Source organism: Carassius auratus, chromosome 21, assembly GCF_003368295.1.
Source record: "Carassius auratus strain Wakin chromosome 21, ASM336829v1, whole genome shotgun sequence".
NCBI classification, from domain to species: Eukaryota; Metazoa; Chordata; class Actinopteri; order Cypriniformes; family Cyprinidae; genus Carassius; species Carassius auratus.
This window is the reverse complement of record NC_039263.1, coordinates 7,234,882-7,255,968: the sequence shown is the minus strand read 5'-3', so window position 1 is coordinate 7,255,968 and position 21,087 is coordinate 7,234,882. Positions and strand designations below refer to the sequence as shown.

At 37.3% G+C, this 21,087-nt stretch overlaps 1 protein-coding gene across 1 annotated transcript in view; it reads right to left on the bottom strand.

Moving 5' to 3' along the window:
- wwc1 (WW and C2 domain containing 1) overlaps positions 1-21,087 on the bottom strand; it is a 39,773-nt gene that overhangs the window by 4,195 nt on the left and 14,491 nt on the right. Inside the window, exons 4-21 of the mRNA XM_026195708.1 lie at positions 20,369-20,445; positions 20,054-20,133; positions 17,661-17,790; positions 13,812-13,958; positions 13,580-13,650; positions 12,572-12,814; positions 10,749-10,838; positions 9,203-9,729; positions 8,441-8,558; positions 8,190-8,357; positions 5,327-5,519; positions 5,099-5,239; positions 4,375-4,433; positions 3,410-3,557; positions 3,146-3,313; positions 2,967-3,059; positions 446-676; positions 243-361 (exon numbers count right to left, since the gene is read on the bottom strand). Coding sequence (XP_026051493.1) covers positions 243-361; positions 446-676; positions 2,967-3,059; positions 3,146-3,313; positions 3,410-3,557; positions 4,375-4,433; positions 5,099-5,239; positions 5,327-5,519; positions 8,190-8,357; positions 8,441-8,558; positions 9,203-9,729; positions 10,749-10,838; positions 12,572-12,814; positions 13,580-13,650; positions 13,812-13,958; positions 17,661-17,790; positions 20,054-20,133; positions 20,369-20,445 — 2,803 coding nt within the window. The remainder of the gene's footprint in view (positions 1-242; positions 362-445; positions 677-2,966; positions 3,060-3,145; positions 3,314-3,409; positions 3,558-4,374; positions 4,434-5,098; positions 5,240-5,326; positions 5,520-8,189; positions 8,358-8,440; positions 8,559-9,202; positions 9,730-10,748; positions 10,839-12,571; positions 12,815-13,579; positions 13,651-13,811; positions 13,959-17,660; positions 17,791-20,053; positions 20,134-20,368; positions 20,446-21,087) is intronic.

Genomic DNA, 21,087 nt, shown 5'->3' with positions numbered 1-21,087 from the left:
TATTATTTTTTTAAATAACAGTGGAAACACATCCTCACAATCTGTGACGGGGTCCATTATAGTATCACGTCTTTAGCCTATCTTCTAAATATATGGAATACTCCAGTCCAAATCAGTTTAAGATGTACCATTAGACATCACTGCAGCTCAGATTTTGGAACAGAGCTATTTCTTCCTCCAATAATCTATGCTTAGGATCAGTTCAAAAACAGTGGTTTGGATGGGTAGCAACAGATGCCCACCTGAAGGACTGGACCCCAGGAACCTCCTTGAGGCTCTGTCCACGAATCTTGTGCACATCCTTGGCTGCCGCTCGCATCATCTTCTCTACCCTCTGTTCCTGTAGCTGCTCTTCGTGGGTCTACAGCGAGAGTGGCAACACAAAATCAGATGTGACAGGACAGGCCATTTGTGGATTTAGTTCTGGAAATCTAGTGGCACTCACCTGTCTCTCTGTATGTTTGAGCAGCAGGCGAAAGCGCTCATCCTCCTGTACCCATGTGGGAAGGACATGCTGGCCCTGCTGCCGAGCACTCTCTAACTGCTCCTTTAGCTCCCGCAGCACACGCAGTTCCTCGTTCAGTCGGCTGTGCCGTGTCCGAGTGACCTGCAGGTCCAGCTCCAGATCCAGAGAGGTGCGCAGGAGCCCGTCAAGACCTTTGACCTGCATCTGTGGCTGTGTGAGGGAGAAAACTCGATCAGTGATTCTTTTCGGTCATGTATGTGTCTTGTGCTATTTATTGCAGTATTGTATATGGGGAGTCAAACGTCTGTGACCAATGATGAAAATTCTTCTTTAAAATCTTTTAACTTTCTGTTCATTTCCAGGTTAGGTTAGATTTTGATCTTAAGGCATTCCCAGAGATTCACTGACCACTGTATTGGTATTGTTATGTTGGCACATATAAATAAAAAACAGTGTTTAGTGTAACGCATTACTAAGTAAAGCGTTACTGAAATTAAATTACTTATCCACTGAAAAAGTAAAGTAAGGGATTGATGCTAATTTTTAGGTAATTTAATTAGTTACTTATAAAGTACTTGCGTTACATACAGTAAATAATTTCAACAGTTCTAAAATAAATATTAAATTTGAAATCTAAATGTACCGTCTAAAGATAAAATTGAATGCAGCGTCTTTAACCCTCTACGCACCAGCAAGTTCACATTCAGTTTTTCCTGATTCACAGAGAAACCTTAAATAGTCAGATAAGACTCAAATCAATAGAATCTAAAAAGAGCCTACTTTTATTTGTGTACAATGAGAATAACAACAAAACATTGTGCTTTTGTAAAATAAACCAAAGAAAAACAGGGTGCACTTTCTGCCGTCTAGGTCTCTGTGTGCAACTTTCTACACGTCACAAACTCAGCGAATATTTGACACAGAGATATGAGAAATATGTCTATAGAAAGCTAGTGTCTACTACATGAACAAATTCAAATCGAAAAGGAATATTATCTGATTATGTAATCCATATGAAACTAAAGCGAGGTACAGTCTTTCCCGTATCTGAGCTCATTATATGCAATCACCTGCGCGCAAACACCCTCATCTAGATACAAAACAATTATTTAAAAAAATAATATAAATAAATCAAGATTCGTCTATTTTTCAGCTTTTGAAAGAAGTCCTGCTATGAGGAATCTACCTCAGAAGAACAGCTTGATCTGACACAGCTTTATTCAGATGAGAAGATCCTTTATGTAATTTATTCTTACCTACATTAGTTAATGTGTTTTTACATAAACCTGTATGGATTTTACTAGTTGGGCTTTTCAGGATCTTGCCAAACTGAAATGTATTGTTTAACTTTTCTTAAGCTTTTTTGTTATCCAGGGTATTTCTATTTGTTAACCAATACAGTATATATTTTCTATAAAAAATTTTAAGTACTACAGTTGTTTTAAAACTAAAAGGCTAAACTATTCTATGTTCGACTCAAATTGAAAGAATAAAGATTTTAATTTCTATTAAGGTTTATAGGGATTTTAAGATGTACCCTAATTAGCGATTTGAACAATTAAGTTACTTTTCAGACAGAGTAATTAGTGAAGTAATTTAAATACAATATTGTTTATGTAATTAGTAATAGTAATTAATTACTTTTTGAGAGTAACACCGATTAAAACTCTTCAGTATCATTCATCACAAATCTTAAACTGCTTTGCAACAACAGCCATTTGATTAACACCGTTAACCCTACCATTGTAGACTGGGACTTGTGATTTTCATTTTTAAATAACTAAGGAGACTTTAAAGCCTGTACTATAAATCACTGAAGCGCTCTGTACTGTCCTCATTAAGCAAATCAATGCAAACTTTCAACATCTTAGTTTCTTTCGTAGTCTCAAAGTAATGTGTCTCCTAAGGCACAGTGAGAGCAAACCTGACCTTTCTAGACTATTTAAGGGCCTGTAAAGGTGCTCAGCAAACCCATTTCCTCACGCTGAGACTGTGCTTCATTAACATTGACCTTAGGTCACTACAGAAATGTAGGCATTAAATATTAAGCTTCTGCTATAAAGCTTTAACTCCCCTTTCTAAGAAAAATGTTTGGCTTTAGGGTTGGTGAAATGCATTCAGTTTCCTAAGAAGAATTCAGTGGATCCCTGGGTGGTATTTGATTCTAACCCTGACTTGGGAGTTGAGATTAACTACACAGGTTTTATGCTTGGGGTCCCAGACACTCCCAAGTTTTGAGCCCCCAAATATTTTTTTTCGTGGATGGTTGAAGCATGTTTATCGAGTTGCAGTTTTCTTTAGAATGGGTTTACATAAGATTAGCAGAGGCCATGAAGGATCAATCTGAATGTAAAGCATTTTTTAAACTATTAAAGGACTATCAGACACCAAACTGAACAAATAAAGGTTTATATTTGCATGGCAATTCATTGCAAATTTTAAATAGTACAATTTGTTTCCCAAATGAGTAGATGTCAATGTCAATTTTTTTTTATGTTACCTTCTTCATTCGAACACTGCGTCTCTCTGAGGCGTTCCGGACGAAGGGAGATTTCTTAGACAGGGTGGAGCTGTCACTGTCGCTGCGGTTGATCTGATGATGTGATGATTGTGGGAATTGATAAAAAATACCACTATCAGTACGTACATATATTTTTGTGCGTGTATGTGTGTTCTTACCCTGCAGATATACTGGCTCTGAGGTCCGGGGGAAAATGTCTTGGACCGGATGATGGTGTTTCCTCGCATAAAAGGGTTTTGCTGATGGACATCATGTCGCCGGCGCTCCTTGGGCCGAACGACCGAAGCAGACTGCGGGAGACCGTCCACACTTGTCTGTTTATTCACCTAATAAGACAAAGTGAGGATGTTTTCACTGAAAAGGTACACAAAACTTGCATGAATCAATGACACAGTTTTATGTAAATGAATCATCAATGTCACCTTTTCCGTTGCGACTGCTGTTGGTCCAGGTTTAACTGGCTCTTCCTCCTGCTCCCATTGGCAGTCATCGGGGTAGAACTCCTCGTTCTCCTCACCATCACTACCTTCTTCATCCACAAACACGTCACCCTCCAAAGCCTCTGCGGGGCTATTATATAACATATACCATTTGACACCAGGGTTATTGTGGCTCAAAATTGAATTAAGTAATACAGAAACATGAATTAATATATGTTTGACATTATTGAGAAAATCGGTACTGAAAGTCACAGTGCTCCAAATTAAACCGAAAGTTATTGCATCGACATGGTTGATTCAAACCGTAATGTTCCTAAAAGAGCAACACTTTTACCTATCTAGTCTGCAACCTTTCAGAAGCAAGTGTGAGTAAGGGTGGAAATGCTCTTGAAAAATGCAGCCATGCCACATTCCTGTTTTTGTTTTTAAGTTCTATGACAGGTGGTTGTTTTTGAATCATCGTCTGAAACAATCAGGTCTTATACTGCAGTTTTGGTTATAATCATGAGACTGCCCGATAGCCAATCAGCTTGTGACACAGTGAGCTAATTTACCGAGAAGCAACCTCAAAAGAGTCCAGAACATGGCATGAGAGAAGAATGCTGCTCAGTAATGCTCACGCACTGCACTTGGATTAGTTGTTCATCCTGTTTACGTTACTAATGTAATTTTGGCAGAGCAGATCAAACATCAGGAAAAGGGAGCCATCACGCTGTGATGAATTCCCAGGAGACAGCAGAAAGGAGGTCAATTAATAGGATAAAAAGAGTTTTGAAAAGTAAGAGATGGAATAGGAGATCCTAAGAGCTTGTTGATTGTTGGTGTGGATGCTGGGTAGGGTACTGGATGTGATATGAAACCCAGAGTCACCGTGACATACTGTTAAGTTGACAGCTGTGCTAAATAGGATAAAAAGCTTATTATACAAGTTGTGGCCGGTAACATACCAGTCCTCCAGAGGAGCGTTCTCAAGGCGTGCAACAGTGCCCTCTGAGGTGCTGGGAGCCTACAAACAAATAAAGAGATGAGGATCATTTATTTAAAACAAAACTAAACAAAAAAATACTATATTTTGGCATTTCTGACATTTTTACTAGAACTAAGTTCTTTTGGAAAAACTGCATCTGATAAGACTGACTTTTTTAAAGAGCACTCTAATAGGGTACAAATTTATGTCCCATTTTTTTTGTTTTAAAAGCATTAGAATGCAATGTATTCAAATATATGTTAAAATGGTGAGTTCGGTCAGTCCCAACTCGGAGGTATTGACCTTTTCCATTGTATCCAACAATTCAAATTAAACAAAATATTAATTTTGAGAAGTAACACACGAACAGTAAAATGCAAATACATTTCCTTAATCCATCTTAACGGAACAGGCTGTTTGTAAATTCGAAGCAGCTGATAAAAAGCGGAGCAACTAATTCTATGTCATTTGATCATCAACAGTTTTAGAGACCAGAAAGGACCATTTGAGCAAGAAAGAATCCATTTCTTCATCTGAATGATGAAAGAAACAATTATAAAATTAATGAAGGCTCCTTGTTCCTCAATAAGCTTAGCAGTTTGGCAAAACTGATTCCAAGAAATATTAAAAAGGCATTTGGCTGTGACGAGGTAAAATAAGTTGAGGATTGTTTGTGTGTGTGTGTGCACGTGTGTTCTTTTTACCAGCTCCTGCTGAACAGAGACCTCTCTTTCCTTGTGCTTTCCATCCATTTCTGGCACGTATGTGCAGTTGAGGAGGTTGTACCACTTGGTGCACCACTCCTCCGAATACTCTTCATCAGCCAAACTAATCTGAGCACCAGCCTTTCAAGAGAAAAAAGACGAGAACTGAATAACCCAGGCCTATATTCACATACCATTATATGACTGTTTTTAGGCATCATCACTCACTAGACAATCCTCTCGACCAGCTTTACTGGTGCTACAGACATCAATGCGTAGAGTCTTCTGTCTGAGAGCAGTGGAAGACATCTGCAGGCTAAACGCTTCCTTAAACTCTAAGGTATCCTGCGACTGAGCCCCGTGGGTGCGGAACAGGCAACGAACGGGCTCTGAGCACGGCAGTACCACCACACGGACATATCTGCAATAGAGCAAATCCAACAGAAACTCCAATCAGAGTTGGCTTTTGTATGAGAGATGGGCACAGGGCAAGTCGTGGATACTCAATACTCAACTGCTCAATGCTCAACACTGTTTATTATTTACTGTCAAATTAATTTAAAGGTTGGCAATGTCAAAATTCAACATATATTAAAGTATAAAAATTTTAACGAACTATCATTATATTTTTTCTATTTTATCTTCATTGAATGTAGTGTTTCTGGAATGTAGTAAGTAATGTTGATTAATGCTAGTCCATCAATCAGCATGTGCTTCAAAGCTGATATTTTTTACACTATCAATAACATTTAGCTTTTCAAGCAGGAATAAGCTGGTTGGCCAAATAGTGCCTGAGGGGCTAAGACACTTATTAATTTCTCTAAATTAATGAAATATAAACTGTTATACTTATAACCAATGTATACACACACTCCATAAAGCTCCTATTTTACAAATAATAATGCAGTCAGGAGATGGTGTGATGCAATAAGTGGTTTCCACATTTTTAAACATTTAAAATGCATGAAAATAAATATTTTCTATCACTTTGTTTATCACTCTTGAAATGACCTGTACACTAAATAATCTATCCCTCATACTTAAATAACAATAACAGTCTATTTATTTAGTGGCCCAAGTTGAAGTCAGTATGTATATTAATGACAATATGGGACAAATATAATGTAATTTAGTGGAGGCAGGAGATGCCCGCTGTTGATACATGTATAGTCAGACAAAACTAAGTGCACAGTTATCAAAGGCACAAGTGTGTGTACAGTCCGTACACGTCATTGGAAACAATTTGCTCAGTAATTAAAGAGGAAGAGTTCTGGGTTGGGACATACTTTACGGGAAACGTTGAATCGTCAGAACACCGAATCTGTTCTGAATAAGAACCGGTTCTCGGTTCTCAACCCTACTTGAGACTGACCAGACTGCCGAGTAAATTACACTGTCAAGGTCCAGAAAATTATGAAAAGCATCATCAGAATAGTCCATCTGCCATCAGTGGTTTAACTTTAACGTTATGAAGCGACGAGAATACTTTTTGTACGCGAAGAAAACAAAAATGATGACTTTATTCAACTATTTATCTCCTCTGTGTCTTTCTGCATCAGTTTTGGAGAATATTCGCAGAACGCAGACAGAGTACTCTCTTCTGTGTCAGCCGCGCCACAAGGATACGTTTCCTGCATACATTTAGACTTTGATTAGAATGAAAACAGCGAATTGTTGAATAAAGTTGTTAATTTAGTTTTTCTTCGCATACAAAAAGTATTCTTGTCGCTTCATAACGTTACAGTTGAACCACTGATAGCAGATGGACTAATCTGAAGATGTCTTTCATACTTTTCTGGACATTGACAGTGTAACTTACTAGGCAGTCACAAGCCTCCCGGTTTTCATCCAAAATATCTTTATTTGTGTTCCGAAGATGAACAAAGCTTTTACGGGTTTGGAACGACATGGGGGTGATTAATGACAAAATTGTGTTGAGGAGTAACCCTTTAACTACAAAAAATGGGTAAGGGGAAAAAAAACAACCTTGGGCTTAGGAATCAAATGATTAAATGAAATGTTGAGATTCAATTTCAAAATAATTCTCAAGACATCTCCATTTTTCAGCAAAAGTACAGAGGTATTATAGTTGCAAAATTGTAAATATAACCCATAAAAGCCATAATAAAATGTCTGTCAGGTCTGTACACCGGAATCATCAAAGGGATAGTTCCCCCAAAAATGAAAATTCGTTCATTAATTACTCATCCTAACATCGTTCCAAACCTGTAAGACTTGCTCATCTTCGGAACAAAAATGAAGATGTTTTGGATGAATTCCAAGAGCTCTCTGACCCTCCCACAGACTGCTAGAATCCTAACACGATCAAGGCTCAGAAATGTAGTAAGGACATCGTCAAAATAATCTATTTGACATCAGTGGTTCAACCGTAATTTCATGAAAGCTACAATAATACTTATTGTGCACAAAGAAAACAAAAATATCAAATTTATTCAACAATTCGTCTCCTCTGCATCACGCTATAGCTCCATTTTGGAGAGTCTCACATACGTAAACAACGTATGCTATTCTGTATCAGCAGATACAATATTTACACTTTGATCTAAACGTAAACAACATATCTGCATACACTGATTGGCATACATTGTTTATGTATGTGATACTCTCCAAAATGGCACCAAGGGTGATGCGGAGGAGATTAACTGTTGAATAAAGTTGTTATTTTTGTTTTCTTTGCACCCAAAAAGTATTCTCGTAGCTTTGCAAAATAATGGTTGAACCACTGATATGGTCACATGGATTGTTCTGACGATGTCCTTACGATGTATCTGAGCCTTGATTGTGTTAGGATCCTTGCTGTCTATGGAAGGGTCAGAGAGCTCTCTTAATTCATCAAAAATATCTTAATTTGTGTTCCGAAGATGAAAGAAGAATCACATAGCATCTGTGAATCGATTTCTCCATTTTATATTACATTTTATATTTCCCAACAACTGAATGGGTTAATTCCATTTGTAAAAGCCAGCCCATTTCCCTAGCAGAGACGCTTCATCAAAATTACATCCTGCTGATTAAAATTAATGTCTCCATCAACTTTAAATGAAGCTGGCTGAGAGAGCGCACTCCTCACATGTTCTGGTTGGCTGGCAGGGAGAGTGCACTATAGTTGGAGAGCTGCATTACGAACACGGAGAACCTCTTGTCTTTCGCTTCATACTTCAGGCCGAGTTTGATCTGAGCACTGCTTGCTGAGCTCCCGTCATCATAACCCAGCTGTTGCTCGACAGGAAGCCCCGACCTGTAGGAATGAACAGCACCATTTTACTATCCGAATCAGGGTCTGTGATAAAACGAGCTGATAACAAAACTCTAGAAGCCTACCTTTTCTCTGAGGGCTCGTATACCCCGCTATCACCTGCTACTGATTCGTCAGACACTGCTGACGTTACTCCTGCCTTCTTAGATCCCGGCCCTGACATCCTTGTTTGCGTAACAGCATCTGCAGGCACAGAAAAGGGGTGAGTACAAATGTGACACCACGTCACTCTGGATGGGTGTTAGGTTCCTGATCTCGATTGAGTTCACCTGCTGGGCTAGTTGGAAGCGAGCTGTAAATCTACCCTATCGTACTAGACATTCAGAGGGTTTCTCTAGTTTCAGATGGAATTCTGGATTGTGAATGACCAATAAAGTTACCAAGGAATAGGCAAGAAAATATCTTTCTGGAAATGTACTCTTTTTATTCATTTTGGTTTCATTTGTTTTTTTGTTTTTTTATACCATTTTCAAAAAAAGTAACACATTTATTGACATGCATTTACTTTTCTTAGTCAAATAATCGTCTAGTTAGTTTACCAATAAATAACAGCAGTAACTTATGTTATTAATCTTTTAGTGCTCCATTCAAAAACATAATGCAATATTCATGTTAATCTATTGTTTTTTTCCCAAGTATATTCAGTTTAGCTAATTATTTTTATGATTTATCTGTAGATTATTTATTGATCAGTCGATTAATCCTTTAGTTAACTTACCTATAAACAATAACCTTAACCATGGCATCTATCAGTAATACAAATGTCCATGTAAATGCCTAATGAGTTCACCTATAAAGCAGTTTTGCTCATGTAAAGAGCCATGTACCTTTCAAAGACTCTACTGCACCCTGTTGGTGGTCCTCTTCTAACCGTAGTTCCATCAGCCTGGTTTGCAGATCTAGATCCAACTGTGAGGCAGGACCTGAGAAGGCCTCTCCCGACATGAAGCAAGCATCGGTAACAAGGGGTGAGCAAGGAGGAGAAAGGGAAGACAGCGAGGAACGTGGGGACAGGGAGTTCATGGAGCGAGGTGTCTCTGACAGCCGCAGTACTTGGGTTCTCTGGCCCACCCCCGGCCCACTGCCGATTTGCCTGGAGGAGGACGAGACCTCGTTCTCATGGATGGTGGTGATGGAGCTGGAGGGCCTGTAGCCAGAGGTGCTTCCCTCCTGTAATATAGAGTCCAGTTTGTTCTGGAAGTCAGGGTCACCCAGTTCGGGCTGCTCCAGGTAGATGTCTGTGAAGCTGAGAGAGGAAGTGGAGCCCATGCTGGAGGTGGCCAGGGATCCTCGGCTGGAAGTCAACGATCCACGGCTGCTGCCTGAGGAACATGACAGCGTGCTGGCTGACAGACTGGAATTTTGACGTCAATGGAAAGAGACAGCGGGAGAGGACAGAAGGAGAACAGGGAATTTATTCAGAAAGCAGCTCCGGTTCATGCTTCTTTCTCCCCTCATATAGTCTCATTCAACCCTATTTCAAGTTCTAACATCAAATGCATTCTGCTTTTAAGCAAACATGCTAATTAAGGCATGGTAGGCTCATTAGACACACAAGGGACTGTTCCTCTATGCAACATGCCTTTGATGTGCCCTAACGAGATGCTAAAAACGAATTAGGCATTAGTCAAAATAAAAATTAAATGCAAAGCTATTGTTACTAAGTTACCAAGTGCATTCGATTGCATCGTCTTAAAACTTCAGAACTCTGATTCTTTAGACAAGTTTGAGCATTCTTATTGCAAAGTCATTACATCATACATAGTGATGAAACGTTCTTAAGACATAATGCTTCCCTTTTGTGCTGATATTCAAACTTGCACAATAAATTACTTACATTTACAAGTAAATTGTTTTTGTCTTTGAAGCCTGAACATTTTGGTTGCATGAACATTTAATGGATTTTGTCCTGTTGTCTTTCTTTTCTTTTTTTTTGTATCTGGTCGAGAAGTAAGAATATTAAAAATATGTTACAATAATAAAAATATATTTTTGTTTCAAAGATAAACAAAAGTAGGTTTAAAATGAGTTAATTTAATTATTCTATAATATTATAAATATTACATCATTATAAAACTATAATGTCCAATTTGGCTTAAGCGTTAAAAAAAAAATATTTTACTTTTTTTATGTTGCATTTTTATTTAGACAACAGTACAGAAAAAATCATTTATATTACATTTTTATTACAGCTGTTTATTGTTTATTGACGATAGTGGCATTAATATGAATGTATTTGCCAGTTTATCGCATTGAATAATTAACATCGGCACATCACGATTAGCCAAAAGACAGAAAAATTAAAGATGTAGTCAATATTATGAGTGTCACTTGTATTGAATATTTTGTTTAAATGTCAGAGTTGGAGAATACCTTTTCAGCTGGGTATCAAGGGAAGACGCCAACCTCACCATCTCCTCCAGCTCCTTCACTAGTTTGCTTCTTCTATAGTGCAGCTTTAACCTGAAACCAACAGATAGATCTTTGTGACAACGGCTCATTACTGGGATTAGGAACTGGAACAGACCAAGTGTGTTTTTAAGAAGAAGTGGCCACTAAGTTTTCAGGCAGTTAACAGTTTTCACATGGACAATGATTTGAAAACTATGGTATGACAATATTGAAGAGAGCTCTTTTGACCATCAACATGTCTTTTTTTATATTAAATAATATGTATTAAATAACTGAATATTATAATACAATGCTTCTACAGTCTTCCTAGGGTCTAATAAAATGATGTTGGTTTGTTATTAAACGACAGCGCTGAAGAAGGCACCCATTGTGTACAACCTAGATCCAGCGTTTGTGCCGCTCAGGTTACAGGAAGAGTGCTGAACGCCAAGCTAAACGAGGATACAGTATCTAGAGTAGAGAACAAGGACCCTGTTCAAATAACTGAGAGAGAACAAGTGAGGAAAAACACCAACAGAAAGAGAGAGAATGAAAGATAGTGAGTCATGAAAAAAAAAAAAAAAAAAGATCCTAATTGGTTCTCTTACCTAGGCGACCTGATCTCAAAACACAGGTGCCTCTTCTAAGAGTACAAAACTCGCTGCAAACCACAAGCGGTAAACTAGTAGACGATTATGAATCATTTGCATACATGACATTCAACTTCTGCCATTTTAGCTGTAGATTTACAAAACCAAATAGTGCAGTTATAATGGATGGGGCCTGCAGTAAAGTAAATGAGGGACACAGTGACTGCTGTGCTGCTTGTTTTGCATAATGCAAAATATCTTTGCGAGTGTGGTCTCTGCACACTAAGCTTTTCGTGAAAAAATTTTAAGTTCTGAAAGAGGCTTTCAAAGTTGGGCTTGATTAATTATTATTTATTAGATTTTACTGAGAGCACAGCTGTAGCATCACAGATGAGAGCCCTGTTGTGTTTCCACAATAATTAGAAACAGATATCTAAGCTTCGGGTAAACGTGCTGTCAAGGAAAGGGAAAACACTTTAGGGCAGACCTTTAGTATATTACCTTTAGATAATTTCTGTAGCATATTCGGTGGATGGTTTAGCCTAGTGGTTAAAGATCAAAAGATCAAAACCAAAAGAATGTAGCATCAAATTCTGCCACGGGCGATCCTCGTTCACACAATTTCTAGCTAATAAATTTACAAGAATCCCCCATGATTTGTACAATTATTTGCAATGGCTGAATCAATGCTTTTTTGTCCGTTTGTTTATTTATTTATAGCTTAAACTTTGATACTTTAAAGAAATACATTTTCTTTTTTTCCATTTATTCTAAGATCTTAGGAAAATTATAAAGACCTGTAAGAACATCCCATTCTGATTACCGTATTTTCCGGACTATAAGTCACACTTTTTTTCATAGTTTGGCTGGTCCTGCGACTTATAGTCAGGTGCGACTTATTTATCAAAATTAATTCGAAATGAACCGAGAGAAATGAACCAATAGAAAACATTACTGTCTCCAATCGCGAGAGGGCGCTAGAGACGGAAATGTGAACTCTTAGTTATAAATAAATGCGAGTTATAGTCCAGTGCGACTTATATATGTTTTTTTCCTCGTCATGACGTATTTTTGGACTGATGCGACTTATACTCAGGTGCGACTTATAGTCCGAAAAATACAGTATATGGTTCCATCGCATGACTGAACAAAAAACTAATAGCTACTACCAGAACCAAATACATTGAACTCTGCTGGCCCGGTTATCCATTTTACCTCTCGGTCAGTGCTTTGCTCTGGTTGTCCCGTGCAGCTTGCAGGTCCTTCTCGAGTCGTTTCTTTTCAGACTCGATCTTCTCTGCCTCGCTGGGTGCGCGCTTACACGGCGTCACATACTGCAGTTCCTTTAGCAGCTCTTCCTTCTCGTTGATGAGGATCAGACGATCTCTCTCAGGGTCCAGAAGGCCTGGCCATGCCTCGCTATCCAGCTTGGCAATCTGGACCTCAATATTTGCAATCCTGATGGCAGCAAAATTAATACATTGTGCCTTATTTCATATACAGTAAAACAGCACTGTATATAATATAAATTAAAATCTTCTGAATACTGCTAAATTTTTGTTTGTCATTATTACCAATGAATGCCGAAACCCGTTTTGGCTGCTTAGAATTTTTGTGGAAACCATCATAGTTGTGTTTTTTTTTTATAATGATGAAGAGAAAGTTCAAGTTTCTTGAGCACCAAATCAGCATATTAGAATGATTTCTGAAGGATCAAGTAACACTGAAGGCTTAAGTAATGGCTGTTGGAAATTCTGCTAGCAATAAACTACATTTCAGAATATATTAATATACAAAACAGATATTACAAGTAACTTTTCACTATTTTACTGTTTATACTTTATTTCTGATTAAACAAATGCAGCCTTGGTGAGCATGAGAAACTTACTTAGAATTTGGAATGTTGCCCTCTTGCTTATTTGATAAGAAACTCAAATATTGTGCAAAACTCAAATGTTTTATTCATATATATTTTCTTATGTCCAGATTATTTCCAGGTTTAAATTACATTTTGGATCTCAGATTACAAACCTCTTGGTCATATAAATACCCCCCCCCCACCACACACACACACACACACACACACGCACACAAACACACACACATTATATCGACCATCGGTCCTTCTGTTCTGCAAATACTGGCATCACTGATTGAAAAACTAGATTGACCACAAGTTAAATACTAATAATTTAGTAGGAAATTCAGAAGAAAATCACATACCTTCTTTTAGCCTCCTCATATTTCAGACTCAGTCGTACCTTCTCCGCCAGTTTATTTGAGTTTGATGCAAACTAAAAAATAAAAAATAAAAGTTTTTAAAAAAGTTAAAAGAAATTATATAAAAGACATTTTACCCAACAAATGACTTGCACTTTTTGAAACCACTAAAAGAGACCACAGTCATTCATCATTTACATCCATGTAAAACCCAGCACTGAAGGCTGTCTCTCACCTCAGCAGGTACATCTGTTTGAGACTCGGCGTCTGAGTAGAGGCGAGGCAGAGAGAGGTTTGAGTTGGCCAAGGACGGACTGCTGGCCCACAGGTCAGACTGAGAGCCATAATCTAACTGGAAACCATCCTTCAGCACAGCCAGTTTCTAAAAGAAATACCATAATCAGATGTCAGATATTGCCCTTTTTGTTCAACCTTTAAGTGAGGTCAGTTCACCCTTAGGTGAGGTCCGAAAATCTTTGACCTCTATTTTCTGTTCACTCATAGATATTGTTTGCAGACAGCACATTCAAAACATTTCTGAGATGACAACAGCTGACAGGGGCTTAAGCATAATTCAGTCATCTGACACTTCTGTGTTAGAACTGAAGTTACCTGTGTGATTATTAAGTGATGAGCAACGAGAGGCAGTGAGACTACAGGTACGAGAGTTGATTTGCAAGAAAGCAACACAAAGCTAGGAGTGCGCATGTAACAGGCAAGCACACGCATGATTGAAGAAGTCTGCCAGCTGCAGCGGGGGGCATGCATTATTTAGCACCGCCTGCCTCTCCATATGCTCGTGGAACAGTGTGAGGAAAAAGTTGGAAATAAACAAATAAATAAATAAAAGACGACAAACAAAAGGAAAACCAAGAAGGCAAAATACCCAATGAAAAATGAGGTCAGCTTAGGCTCACTGAGAACAGAAAAGCTGCTCTCTGAAAGCTTAAACACTACAGTGACATTTGGGACATCTACATACTCCATCTGCCAAACATACCATACCATTCAGAATTTTGGGGTCAGAAAGTTAGATTTTTTTTTTATTATTATTAATACTTTTATTGCCACAAAAAAATTATAATTTAATAATTTTATAGGTTTCTACAAAAATATTAAGCAGCATTGTTTTCAACACTGATAAGAAATGAGCATCAAATGACTAATGAATGACTAATGCATAACTACTGAAAATTCAGATTGCAATCAAACAATTTAATTTAATATAAAAGCTATAACAGCAAAAGAAAATCTCCACGATAGTGTTTTCACAACTTTCAAAAAAAATGAAAAAAAATTGAGAGAGACCTATAACGGCAGTCAGAAGAGAGAACCATGTCAAATTTACTGTTCCTTCCGTAGATGCTGCATTAGAAAACATCGCAATAGTATTAAAGGTACAGGTTGTAGGACCTGCCACGAGAGGGCGCACTACCAAAACAATAACAATCGCGTGGTTTGATGACGCTATGGAGGAGCGTGGAATGATGGGATTTGTTGTCTTTTACCCATCCACTGACGGTCATCAATCAGACGGAAAAATAAATCATGGATTTAACGTGAGTTCAACAATTTGCACGAGTAGATTACATACAAAGTCAATGCAAAGACGCGATCAGACTATGGATCAGACGCGTCCTCGCACAGGTCTAGAGACTCGATGCCCCGCGTTTGGCACCCCATAATACTAATCTTGTTAATTGTAATAATAGCATACATTTTCTGTAAAGATACGAATCAAAACAACTCACCTATCGAGTAAAACACAAGCGAGATCGGCATCTCTTTCTAGTTGAAGTTTGTCACGAAGCTACTTCCACATTTGTCCACGACACTGTTGTCATGTGGTTTCTATATCAGTAAATGCGGTAACAAAGGGTAACTTGACAGGCGACTGCACTGCCCCTTGTCACGGTTTAGAATGGGAATTTTATCATGATTTACAAGTAGTTGGAAACATTACAGCTATTGTTAGTATTTAGCTGGACAAAATATGTGACCCTAGCCTAGTGGTTTTTGCATATTTTACAGCAAAAATCTTATAAATTGTACCTTTAACTCGTTTTTTTGTATTATATAACCTTTGTAACAAATTACAAAGTATAGTGTTATAAATGTACATAGATGTTTTTAACAAATCAAACTATAAAAGTATAAAACTAACTTTTGAAGATTTACAAAGCTGACGACCGTTGAACAGTCTTCTGAAAAGGGTCTACTAATAATATTTCATAATATTACTGTTTTACCTTTTTTTTTTCAAAGAAATGTAGTATTGGCGAGCAAATGAAACTTTTTTCAAATACATTACAAACCTGACCCCAAACTTCTGGATGTGTTCACAATTATATATATAAAAAACCAGGGACTCTGTTAAATTAAATTTTGATGGGGCCTCAAACCGGGAGGCCCAAAGGAGGCAAAAAAACTTTGTCTTCGCTGGCTTCATTGAATTAAAGGGTTAGTTCACCGAAAAATTCAAATTATATCATTAATGACTCTCATGTCATTCCAAACCCGTAAGACCTCTGTTCCTCTGTAAATTTTAGATTTAGTCTGAGAGCTTTCTGTCTCTCCACTGAAACTGTGTGTATGGTATACTGTCCATGTCCAGAAAGGTAAGAAAAACATCATCAAAGTAGTCCATGTGACATCAGAGGGTCAGTTAGAATTTGTTACAGCATCGAAAATACAATTTGTTCCAAAAATTACGACTTTATTCAGCATCGTCTTCTCTTCCGGGTCTCTTGTGAGTGCGCCCAATAACAAAGATAACACGTCAGCAGTGTCATATGTAATCAGCGTTACTGCAGTGTTGTGAACGGGCTCACAACAGACCTGGAAGAGTATGTTTTTCTTACCTTTCTGGACATGGACAGTAGACCTTACACAAAGTTTCAATGGAGGGACTGAGAGCTCTCGGACTAAAACTAAAATATCTTAAACTATGCTCTGAAGATGAACTGAGGTCTTACGGGGTTGGAACAACATGAGTTACTACAAGTAATGAGTCCAATTACATAAACAACACACAAGCAAACTTGACGAAATTTAAGCCTCCAGTACAACCTGATTTGTACATTAAGGTAAGGATGCAAAGAGTACATAACCAAATATTTTCTTTAGGCCTACATTCAAGAGCAGTAGGTTAACAAAACATTATGCAAACAAGGAAACTATACACTCCACGATGCTAGTGCAAACACTCGGATCAAACAAACTGATCCTCACATTCACCCACTGTCAAATTATATGAATTATTATTATAACCAAATAAACTCGCTCATGTTTTTATCAGTTTCAATACTGAAACACATAGTGTGGTGTACATTTTGGATCGAGTTGCATACTATCCTCTTATACTTCTCAAGGATACATTTTTTATAAAAATTCATGATTTTTCAAGAAAGTTTACAGATAAAGACAGTACGGTAGTACATGTGTACAGTATGTACATTACGTGCAAAAAGTTTTGGTCAGTAAGATTTTTTTTTATGTTTCGAATGCTCAACAAGTGTATTTATCGGATTAAAAATACAGTAAAAAATAGTAATATTACCCCCCCAACATATCAACAACAAAAGCACTATGTCTTAAAGTTTGAGTACACAACTGTATTATGTCAAATTTTTGGAGTAAAAGACAAATAATGTTGGTAAAAGTATGTGTTTGTGATTGTTGTCTTCAGCGAAAAGCCCCACCTTACCCGACCACTCCTATCTGCTTAAACAAATTATCGTATTATGACAATCAAATTGGCTATAATTATGCAGCGAGTAGAGCACTTCACTGCGCTTTTTATTTGGATAGATTGTTTGCCTACTTCTCTAGTGTGTACTTACCATTATAGAGTATCACTGGCCTGTCTACGCTTATATGTACACCTGGAACTGAGACAGACATTTCTCCACAATGTCTGAATGTTGAAAGAATGAAGGACTGTGTTGCCAGAACATTGTCAAGGTGTAACTTTTTGACCTTTTGTGAGCTAGGCGATGTTTGAACGCTTCATTCAGGGTGTCATTGCTCATAGAATTTACTGAAAACCGAATTAAGGTTCAAAGCGATCGATCTTCATTTTTACCTGCATGAGCTCCTGTTTCTCCTTCTCCCCAGAGCTGATGGCATCTTTAATGGTCTTCACTTCCTTCAGGATGGCCTGGGCTTCCTGCAGTTTGTAGCCATGTGAGGCACTGGTCACTTTGTGATCAATTCTGATGAAAGTAAAACAAAAAGGGTCAATTTACAATAATTGTGATTTAACCCAATTGTTTGGGGGTTCTTTGGGGGTTTTTTTTATGATTCAGTTGAATCATTCACATCACTCTCAGAAAACCCTAAATTCTTATTTTTTACACTTCTTTACACACAATTTTTTTTGTATTGTAAAATAAAATGACGATAACTACTACTAAATAAAAACATAAAACAGTTATTTCATTGTAAAATAAAGAATTAAGCACTTAAAATACTACATTACTATTTTTATTTTATTGAAATTAATTAAACAAACTGAATGTCCAACAATTTCAGTCCTTTTTGCAAACCTGTTTGACCGTTTAGAAAATCTGAGATCATTAGCTCTGAACAGCTGAAAAAAACACATGATTGATTGTTGAAATGTTATAAGAAAAAGTAATTCTCAGGTCAGTATACATAATAATTTTCATTGACATACAAAAATGTACCAATAATATTTTACTTGGGCACAGTGATTCTTTACAGGGGACTTGTGCCACAGTGAAAAGGATCCACAATGCTCCTGGGTTTTACTCTGTGAAACACCCAGTGCATATATTTAATTAAAATCGCAGCCTTTTTCAATATCATAATCACTAAGCCGTAATCGTAATTCCAGTTTTATTTAGATTATTTGTTCCCCCCCTAGAATCAGTTCATTAAAACGAACCATACGAATTAATAAATTCACAAAAACAAATCAGACTACTAACATACTCCTGCTGAAACTGGCTGTTAATCGCATGCATGACTAGCAAAGTATCTCTGTTTGAGAACTTTCCAAAAATGCTTCCCCATATTTGAAGCCAACTGACAACCAGAGCAAATAGCTATGGCTACTACCAATCCACCATAGTAGTAATATGAGTCATCAAGAACAGTAAAATAATACAAGGATTCACTCTGTGCAAAATGTTTGCTAACCCACCCAGTCACCTGAGCGAGGCATGATGAATGCGTTGTTTGAAATTTCCTGGAATGACAAGCTTCACTAGAGGCAAGAAAATGGGGGGGGGGGGTGGCTCTGTTTACCCGAAGGGGACATGTAAAGCGAATCATCGGTAAGTCATGTGCAGACCTGACCAACAGGTTAGTCCACATTCCTCTGAGCAAGAGAACGAAAGGGAGGCTGTCAACAGGAATCAGCCCAGCATCTCAACGCCCTTTCACATACAAAAAGAGCCCAATCCAAAGCTTTAAGTCAACGGCTTCCTAAAACAGCCCTGCGGGAAAAATATCTTGAGCAATTACAGGTGGGAAAAAAAAGGACTGAATATTTTTAAGATCCTGGTATGAAGCAGGGGTGGGCAGAAGGGTCTACTAGTGATTCAGTAACAGACTGGACTATAATTGAAGTTTGACATGTTTGTTTAGGTTATTTTTTCTGGATTCCAGTTTCACATTCACCCATTCCGGTATCCAGATATCCAGTCATTTCAATTGGAATCCATGCAATCAGGAATTTTGTGAGAGGTGAATGATTTCCGAATGAAGATTCCGAGATTCCGTTTCAAGTTGGTCATGCTGAAAACTGACCAGCAGAAAGCAGCTTGCTTTGAAAGTGATCTTTATGCAAACTCTGCTTTGTACATAGCTACACTGCTAACTGTTAAGGCAAATAGGTTTGTTTGTTTCTTGCTGTGAAAATGTAACTGAAAATTTGCTAATGTGCAGTTATGAGTAAATGTCATTATGGCAAAACTGTCACAAAAGTCAAAATATGAGATTAGAGCCAACATAGTTTTACAAAATGGACAGTCTTTGCCATAACCAAATATATAGAAAGAAGACATTTTGTTATTTGCATTATAGTATTGTTTTTTCCATGCTGTCAATAGAATTGTTTTCCAGTTAAAATTAAAATGCACTAGTGTAAACAGGGCCTTTAAAGAAACAAATTTAACAATCACCAATTTATAATCACTGGACTAATCGACTAGCTGTTAGACAATCTATCAACCATGATATAAAATAAAATGAAATATGATTAGCTTCACACTGAGGTGTATAATGTTCAGAAAAATAGTAAAAATATCAACTTTTACAACCACAGACAAACCAAATGAGAAATTGCCCCATCACAATAAAGTGACAACGGGCTCATAAAATACCAAGAGATAAGATGATATGTTTTTGTCTTGCACGAAGACAAGATGGTTTTAGATTGGAATGAGTTCAAACAAGGAAGCAATCAGTTGTCTGCAACATGATCATGCAGTGAGGTCAGGTTACACTTACTCTTTCAATGTCTCAAAGCCTTGCTCCTTATAAAGGAGTTCTTGCCTCATACAGGCCAAATCTCTCTTCAGCTTATTTACCTGAACAAAAGACAGCAAGAGAGAGAAAGTGAGCAGGTGAATGAACGAGACACTCGCATAATTACAAGACATCTTACATTTGGCACTAGGCGTAATCTCGCTTCTTATCATCACATCCGAAATCCATGAAGTACAGCGTGCCGCAAATATAACACCCAATTTTTGTTTTACATAAACAGGAGAGCATTTACAGCAAATAATCAAAGGCTTCATGTTAGGTGAAAGAGCTTCTTACCCGGCTTTTTGATGTAACAATCTCCGCTTTGAGGATTTCAGGGTCATATTTACTGCTTGATGAGGATCTGGAATTTACTGTAGGAATGATAAGAGTTCAAAGGCTTTATCTTATCTGTAAAACCATTCAGCACAGCTCTGGAATTCTGTAGTGATGTATACTAATTATACTGCTACAGACTGTGTCATAAATATACATCCATTATAATAGAATTTTAATTCAAATAAAAAAAATGTTTGCAAAATATGTTTGAAGAGTTAGGTCATTGCCATTAGGGCTGAACAAATATTTTAAAGTGAATTCAGGACTGCAAAATGCCATCAATTAAGCATGAAGCACTCACCATCTCTGCAGATGATTTGGTTTTAATTTAAAGGGGGATGGGGTAAATAAGGCAGACTTATGATATATTATGTTAAAGTCAGTCATTTCCATATTGCACCTGAGCAATTGTTATATTGTCTGTGTCACAACCATGACTCCATCTCACAAATTGTTAAAATTGTTTGAATAAATCAATTGTTTGAAATCAGTTTGAAAACGTCCTTAAGATTTCTTTACATTTATAATTAGTGCTGTCAATCGATTTAAAAAAATTAACAAATCTAATCACATTTTTTCTGAAATGAATCATGATTAATCCCCCCTAACATTAAAGTTTTAAATGTTAATAATTTCATATTCAATCTTCAAATTAACGTAGAACCAACATAAAGACA